Here is an 8,825-nt window from a genome sequence, read left to right on the forward strand (position 1 = left end):
ATATGTGTAATAACACTTTACCTTGAAAACATCAGCAAACCAGCACTTTGTCATTTCTTTTCCAATTAATATGTAACATTTAGTTCTCTCTCTCTCTCTCTCTCTCTCTCTCTCCATGATAATTTTGGATAATCATTACATAGGTTACCTTTACAAAAGAAGAAAATAAATAAATAAATAAATAAATAAATAAATATGTGTGTATATATAATAAATCTATACATTTTATAGTAGAAGGAATCTGTGAAATGAATGTTTTCTAATATGAAGACATATTTCATTGCATACAAATATTCATTTTCAATTAAAACCCATTCTCTCAATTTTTAACCCAATAACGTACAATTTTGACCATTTTTTTCCTTCATTAATCATTCACATTTGGTAAATTTACTAATTTTATTCTGTAAGTGTTTTTTTTATATAGTCTAGTGCTATTAATTTGGCTTTTTTGGGTTTATTTGTCATCAATGATAAAAAAAAGAACTGTTTGTTGCAGCTTTTGTCTATCACATAATGAACAATTAAATTCATTGTTTTGTTTTAATCCAGTGCTGCTGAAACCTGAAAGACCTCTGGAACAGTTTTCTACACAAATATTCACCCACAAACTTTGGGATGTTGTGTTTTTTTTAATTTTAAATTGTTTTATTTCTCATGACCCAAAAAGGGCTTGTTTTTCGTGCTCCCCTCATCCAACAGAACTCTATTATTCTGCTCGTCAATGCCAGGCATTGGGTAAAACGCATTAGATTTATCCTGATCCAACAATTACCTCCATTAACATTTAGTACGTGCTCTTAGACGCCCATTCAGATGAAATTGCTGCTCAGTCTTTTCGGTCCAGAGTGAATACTGAATGGAGTAATTATGAGGCATTCGCTGACTGAGTTTGTCGTTTTACCGAGTGAATGAATGGAGTTAAAAGCTGTGTGTTGGCCCTTTCCTTTTCTTTCTCACTAGGCGGAGCTGAAGTCTAAGAAAGCGGCCGAGTCATTCGCGTTGTGCATCGAGAAGTATAATCGTGTGGGAGGAGAGTTTGAGCAGAAGATGAGCGAGTCGGCTCAGGTCAGCGCCGACTCCTTCTATACTTTTACCTGATGTGTGTTGTTTTTTTGTTGTTGTTTTTTTACCTCCATCTTTTCCCTCCATTCGTTTCTCATGGCCCTTCTCTCACCTCTCAACCATATACTTTTCATTTAGTACCTTGAGTCATGCTCTTCCCAAAAATGGAAACTCTCCCCTGACTCGTAAAACGCCCACCCACTCAGATACGTTACACGTCCTGCACCCCCGTCATTACCTTTAATCACTACCTCCGCACATCCATGGTTACTGCAGCTGTTTCCATGGAAATCTTCAACAAACCCCAATGAGTGCTTCTGTATTTTACATTTCAAATGATGACTGGAATCCTTGTGACCAATTACCTCGGGTGGAAGCTGAGGGGGAGGATCTGGTTATAAACAGGTTTATGGGAAGAAAAACATGTCAAGAAACACTGAGGACAGAAGAACACGAGTCAAGGTAGTCCTCTAGTCGTCCTTATCCACCAACGTACATAGTGAACATAGTGCAGTCCCAGTTTGTAAACTTATTTTCTAACCGTTCGGAGAGTTTTGACCAAATATTAACCCTGTAAAGCCTGAACCATTAAATCGTTGACAGAAAACTCCAGTTCTTTGAAACCGGAGCCTTTATTGGTCCTTCTGAACAACCCCCAATTTTTTTTCAAAAATCAATTTCCATGTATGAGTTTCAATTTTGTATCATATTTGATACATCAGGTCTCAATGCTCAAATATTATTATTTTTGAATAAACAAAAACATAATACAAAGCAAACATGTCTAACAAATTGGTAACTCCTTTTCAGACTTGGCAAAGTTCTGCCTCCTTCCTCATTAATGACAGTCTTGTAGTGTCATTGGAAAGGCCAGCTGGTCAGTCAGCTGGTCTACCATAGACCAAGAAAGGTAGTCTCAGTCTGGATCCAACTGAACCAGGATTCAGTTTGTGTTCTGTGCGAAACACTTTCATAACAACCTGTGCTCTCAGACCAGTTACAGCCAAAAATACAAAGTTATCATTGTGGAAAACAGAGACCAAAACAAAAACCGATCAGCTGAACTGAAGCTGCAGAAGCTGAAATCAGAAGAAAGAACCCTAGAATGTGAAAACACAGACCTTATTTGTGCAGCTCCCTCTTCTTGGTCCAAACCAAAAGACTAAATCTGCCGACAGATGAACCTGAGTCATTTCATGCTGTTTAAAAAAACAAAAGCCAAGCTTCTATATTGAGACACTGAGCAGAGCTGTTGAATCATGTCTAGGTCACTTCTGATGGCACTACAGCAGTAATTACAGCGTTCGGTCCCATATTTAACCCTACTACTGATCTGAAAACACCTGTGATTAGACCAAACTGGGGCATCACAGGCAGGAGATGCACAAATCTGGAATCTTCTCATACCACTTAAATTACAGTATGCTGAATGGTAATTATGGAATTTTATCCCAATGATGCAAAGAAGTATCAAGCATTTTAGCGCTGCAGCTTTAACAACATATCTGTAGCATCTGTAACAGGAGACGCAGCACATGCAGATGATGGAGACAGGAAGTATTAGTATTAGTCCACTTTCAGATGGTTACTGTGAAAGAAAAACCAGCCTGAAAAAATGACCACAGGGTCGCAAAAAGATGATCTTAGTTTGGTTCTAAAGACTCGTTTTTGCTTCCCTTTTCTATGGAAAGAAAAACACCTGTTTCACATTCTTTTGGCCTTAATGTTAAACGATCCATCCAACAGAGTGAAAAGTATTTATAACATTACCTCTGATCCAACCTCCTCCACTGTTATGTTTGTTTTTGTAAACGGTGGCGGTTCGAGAGGCCATTGAGTTTGTTTTTTGTGTTGTTTTTGCCTGTTGGTCTCTTCATATTGACTAGAATACCCCTGTGACTTCCTGTGGTACTGTTCTGTTTCATCCATATCCATTAGCTTTGAGGAGATGTACAGAAAATAAATGAAATGAACACAGAGGACCTTCTGCCTCTGTCTGTGCTTAACGGCCAGTGGAAAAAAACCCTTAGAGGTGTAAAATTCTAGAGCAGTGGTTCCTAATCTGGGAGGTGTACCCCTCTCATGGGGGCTGCCAGAGATCCCAGGGGGAGCACAAGGCTTTGTCTGCATTGAGGGTGGGGGTGTGGGCACAGGAGGGGAGGGCAAAAAAAAAAAAAAAAAAAAAGATGAAGAATCATGGACTCAGTGGCTATTAGTACAAAGGAGATGCAGCAGACTCTCCCCATGTTGAAATGCAAGCACTTGGACTATTATAGCCCCCCCCCGGTCTGAAATTTGACGGAGATGGGGGGCGCAGGAGGCTCATGATGCCGTTATTGGGCCTTTGTTCATAAAAGGTTAGGAAGCACTGTTCTGCAGGTTATACACATTTATTAAAGGAGCTCTTACCAGGAGCAGCACATTATTATGTCACATTATCAGTTTCAGGTATTCTGAAACTGAAAGTGGCCTCGTGCAGATGTAAGAGTTTCCAGTAAAACCTTAAAGAAGAGGCACAAAAACAGCCAAAGTGCTTTGCTGAGTGCTGACGTCTGAGGAATGTTTCATGCTTGCTCTCCCTGCCCAGATTTTGGCCCGTTAATTGGAGAAAATGAACTGGCAAAACTCTCCACACACTCACTTTTCGAACAAAAGCCAAGGCCCTTATATCAAGGCAATTCCCCTGAAGCAGACAGCGACAAATGAGCTGGCTGAATAGAGACAAGGCTTAAACTTAAATACTAAATCCTCTCAAATTATCGCTGGTTTAACGGCCTGGCAACCCCATCGCCTCTTCTCCTGGCTCGGTGCCTCTGCTTCTGTGTTGCAGCTTTTGTTCTCAACTTCACCTTTCATTGAAATGCAGTTTTCACTTTATTGAATATACAGTGTGTGGAGTTTGAACCGTGTGTTTTACTGGATTCTGGTCCCTTCTTTTACTCTGCTGAAAATCAGACCTTTATGCAAATGTTTCTTTTTTGTTATAAACAGACAAACCAGAAATGTAACAGAAAATCTAATTAAGAAACAACATAATGACACATCTGACCTTAATCCTTCATAATTAGTCTTATTATTCGAAAATGTATATTCAAACCTAATTGGATGATTGTTTTCTTCACCAAATGTTTGCATGTGTGTGTTTGCAGAAGTTTCAGGAAATCGAGGAGACCCATTTGCGGCAGATGAAGCAGCTCATTAAAGGTTACTCCCACTCCATAGAGGACACCCATGTGCAGGTGGGACAGGTAGGTCGGAACGGTGATGACCAAGCACTAATGCCAAAAGACAATCTGTGACCTTTTCATTTATTTATTATTTTATCAACCTTTATTTAACAAGGGAAACGACACGGTGAGATTAAAAATGTGTCCTAACCAAGACGACATCAGCAGACATTACATTTACAGTTCATTTCATCCACACTAAAAATGTATATAAAACACAGACAGGGTTCGTACAGGTGCTTGAAATCATAATATACATTATATAGCCTAAATGTCCTCTAAAATTAATGTTTATTTGCAACATAGTATAGCAAACAATTACATAATCAAAAAAAAAATTAATTTTAGCAAAAAAAAAAAGTCTCAGTCTTAAATGTCTGGGGTCGCCAGAAATTGATGTTGAAATGGGGTCAAGAGCGAAAAAAGGTTGGAAACCACTGGTATATAATGTATATTATTATTGACGGAGTCAGTAAATCCAGGTGTAGATTACTGCACAAAGAGAGAATTTGATTTTCCCTGGTCAGGATCTGTCCAGTCAGTCCAGCTGTGATTTACAAGGAGGACAGTTAATACTGAACAAACAAGAACTGAAACTATGAATTATGAAAGAGCTGCAGCATCTGAAACTGACCACAATGAACATTTGACACAGAAACAGAACCACAGTGCTGCAGTTTCAGCTTCAGTTTGTCATGTCTTTTATGGATTGGGATTGTCTCTGTCAACTCACCATACATTTTTTTATTAGTAAGTTTTTTTTCATCAATTACTAAAAATTTCAGGCGACCCCATCTGAATTCCAGGTCACTCCACGTGGGGTCCCGACCCCAAGGTTGAAAAACACTTATATGGCCTAAGTGTTGTCTAAAATTAACATCTATTTGCAACATAGTATAGCAAACTATTACATGATCAAAAACAAATTAATTAAAAAAAAAAAAAAGTCTCCGTTTTGAATGTCTGGGGTCGCCAGAAATTTGTGATTTTAAAATAGGGTCACGAGCCACAAAAGGTTGAGAACCACTGCCTTAGATTGTAAAACAAACAAAAAAAAGCCATGCCTCCTTCTGATCACATATCACTTTATTAAAACTTAATAGCCACTCTCTCATTTCTGCTGCAGGTCCATGAGGAGTTCAAGCAGAACGTGGAGAACATCGGCATCGATAACCTCATCCAGAAATTTGCAGAGCTGAAAGGGACGGGCAAAGACCGGCCGGGTACGATCCACTCTGCATGCACTGCAGAAATCCAAATCTTACCAAGTGTATTTTTCTCATTTTTTTCTCACTGAAGCGGAAACAAGAGGAGAGACGACATGTGAGGTTTATGTATATGACATTTAACCCATTAAGACCCAAACATCCACAACGACCAAAAGAATTTACTGACCTAAAATGTAGAATACCTGTCGATCCACTAATTCTATCAGTACGTGTAAATAAATGGTGTAAAATACAGATTCACCAGTCGAACCCATGGAGTTGGATCAGTGACAGTGGATGGACACACCGGGTTTATGTTCAGTTAATGACAGACTTGCTCAACAAAAACACTTTTTCTTCAGTTTTCTCTGTTTTTGATCTAATGACCCTCAATTTTACTCTGAGCTGTTATGAACACACTGGAAAAAATCTAAATCTTACCAAGTGTATTTTTCACATTTCTAGTCAAAATGTCTCATCACACTTAAAATCAGACATAATCACCTAAAGAGTCATTTTTCAGTGAGATATAAGAACTGATTTTTAGACAATAGATGTTGAAAATCTTATTTCAAGAAATCTTAACGAGAGTTTTCACTTGTTCCATTGGCAGATTTTTTTGTTTGTTTTGCTTAATTCGAGATTTTTTTGCTTAATTCAAGCAAAAAATCTGCCAATGGAACAAGTGAAAACTCTCTTGTTAAGATTTCTTGAAATAAGGTTTTCAACATCTATTGTCTAAAAATAAGTTCTTATATCTGTTCTTATATAATAAGTTCTTATATCTGTATCAGGGGCGAGAGTTTATAAGTTATACTTCTCATTCCTTTTTGAATATGTATGATGTGTCTTATGTTTAAGTGTTTAGTTTATTTATTTTCTTCTGTTTTGACATTCATGTTTGAAATAAATACATCAATCAATCAATCAATCAATCAGTATCTCTCTTACAAGTTCCTCTTCAGGTGATTATGTCTTATTTTAAGTGTGATGAGATATTTTGACTAGAAATAAGAAAAATACACTTGGTAAGATTTAGATTTTTGCAGTGTGTCCAAAAAAATAGAAATAAAAAAGATAAACACACAAGTGCTGTAGCTTAGACAGGAAAACAAATCAGCAGGCGCCCACATTCTTTCAGTCCAGTTCTGTGGAGGGGGAATATATCGTCATAAAAGACAAAAGTCAGTGGTTCAGTGTCCTGAAATGCCTGCATGAATACATTTGTGTGCGCTGACGTCTCTTTTGTCTACAGCTCTGGTTTGTTTTGAGGAGTACATGACAGCTTTGGCACCTGAAGGAGGGAAGAAGAGTCGAGCTAAAGCTTTCAGGATCCCCGGCCTCGGCAAGAGAGACAAAGAGCCAGACTCCACGTAAGCCAACAAATAAACGTCTCCATCTCAGCTCTTTTCTACCGGCTTCAGTCTGCGTTAGCTGTGAATAAGTAAAACAGCCCTTTGTTTTTGTGTGTTTATGTTTTCGCAGGGATTCAGCCGTGACGGAGGCACCGGTGAGTATCTGATTTAATTCACACCTAAACACTGCAGCTCCAAAACAACTCGGTCCTCATTTTCAACTCCTGGAGCTCCATTCATCCCCGCTGACACTGTGGTTCCAGGCCTGTTTTAGCGTCGAATGTGTGCGAGTGTTTACTTAGTGTGTGTGTGTGTGTGTGTGTGTGTGTGTGTGTGTGTGTGTGTGTGTGTGTGTGTGTGTGTGTGTGTGTGTGTGTGTGTGTAGGGAAAGATGGAGAGCGGAGTATCATAAGTGTGCGATAGTGACGTGACTGACGGTGTAGGATTTCCAGGGTTATTCCTGTACTTCTCAGAAGAGGTGACTGAGATAACCTGGCAGTCGGAGGGGAAGTGCGTAGCCGACGAACGTATTTGCGTGTCTACCTGTGTGCGAGTTGTGTAACGGAGCTCAATGTGTGTGTGCCGAAGGACTCTGGACGCTGCCAGAGCTATCTAACAGACTGATGTGGAAGAGGAGAGGGTAAACAGACACTCAGAGCTGCTATTTTACACTTTCAGGGGCTTGAAGCTACTAAGTGCTGTGTGACAGTAATAGTAATTGCACTTAAACAGTCCATTTACTCTCTGGAGAGAGCATTAAGACAGTCACAGTTAACGGAAAAAGATTAATACTGCAGCAGGATTCGCAAATTATTACACTAGTACAGGGAAGCTTTGTATAGGCGCAGAAAAAATTATTAGAACATCAAAAGTCATCAAAAACAATGATAATGCAATTAAATACTAACTCCTGTGTGTGTTAAGGTTCTAATAGGTTTGGATTTTTCATTCTAGTTTAGTTTTATTCAGTTTTGACTTTTTTTTTCTCTGATTCAGTTTGTTTTAATTAGTTTTTAGAGCAGGCTTGATAGTTTTTATTAATTTTCTTTTTTTTCTAAATGCTTAGTTTTAGTTTAGTTGTAGTTCAGTGGTCTCTTTTCTCTTCTTCTCTGTCGTCGTATTCAAATCAATCCCAGACAGGACTCTGCTGCTTTAGTCTCCATGTTTCCAGGTAGAGTGGGGACCAGAAGACGACTGGAAACCACAAGTGAACACAAGTGACGGAGCAAAAAGTGTCGTATGGTGACACTAGCTAAAATTACTAGAGCGAAATAAGTCGATTTTGTATCAATCCGATGTTGACAAAGACGAAAACGAAGGGAATTTTATCCAGAATTTTTATACGTTGTAGTTAGTTTTGTAAACACACAATACAGTTTCAGTTAGCCATTGTTTTTTCTTTTAATTATAGTTTTTATTTATTTCAGTTAACGAAAATGTTTTTTCAATTCTAGTTTTTGTCATTTCGTTAGTTTTTGTTAACGATAACCTTGGTGTGGGTCATGTGACTAAAACAGACAGAAAAGAAAACATGGAATGCCTAGTGCCTGGTGTTCTTCCAAATGAACTGATGCAGGAATCTCGTAAAATCTTATAAAAAGGCAACACAAACAACATCAAGGAGAGTGAACGTGACAGTTTAGGGTAAAAATATGAACACGAGAAAGGCTCAGACCTTGTCCTTTAAAGATGTTATGCAGTCGTGGAAAAAATTATTAGACCACCAAAAGTCATCAAAAACAATGGTTATGCAATCAGGTCCTAACTCCTGTGTGTGTCATGTGACTAAAGTGTGAGTATGCATGTCAGTAACCACGTCATGGTCGTCTAGCTGAAATACTTCCGTACATGACTTTGGGTCTTTTTTGTCCATTAGACGAGGCGGAGCATGAGCTGCAGCTGTGTCCGTTCTTTCAGGAGTTGCTGTACCTGTTGCAGGTGTACTGTCGGTGCGTACCGCCCCCATCAGT

The 8,825-nt window shown here is 38.8% G+C and overlaps 1 protein-coding gene across 2 annotated transcripts in view; it reads left to right on the forward strand.

Moving 5' to 3' along the window:
* The window catches only part of fcho1 (FCH and mu domain containing endocytic adaptor 1), a 128,496-nt gene that overhangs the window by 84,000 nt on the left and 35,671 nt on the right, over window positions 1–8,825 (forward strand). For both annotated transcript variants that reach the window (XM_030132489.1, XM_030132490.1), the window contains exons 7-11: window positions 964–1,068; window positions 4,215–4,313; window positions 5,419–5,515; window positions 6,756–6,873; window positions 6,986–7,010. In XM_030132489.1, coding sequence (XP_029988349.1) covers window positions 964–1,068; window positions 4,215–4,313; window positions 5,419–5,515; window positions 6,756–6,873; window positions 6,986–7,010 — 444 coding nt within the window. The remainder of the gene's footprint in view (window positions 1–963; window positions 1,069–4,214; window positions 4,314–5,418; window positions 5,516–6,755; window positions 6,874–6,985; window positions 7,011–8,825) is intronic.

The sequence above is a fragment of the Sphaeramia orbicularis genome, chromosome 4, assembly GCF_902148855.1.
Source record: "Sphaeramia orbicularis chromosome 4, fSphaOr1.1, whole genome shotgun sequence".
NCBI classification, from domain to species: Eukaryota; Metazoa; Chordata; class Actinopteri; order Kurtiformes; family Apogonidae; genus Sphaeramia; species Sphaeramia orbicularis.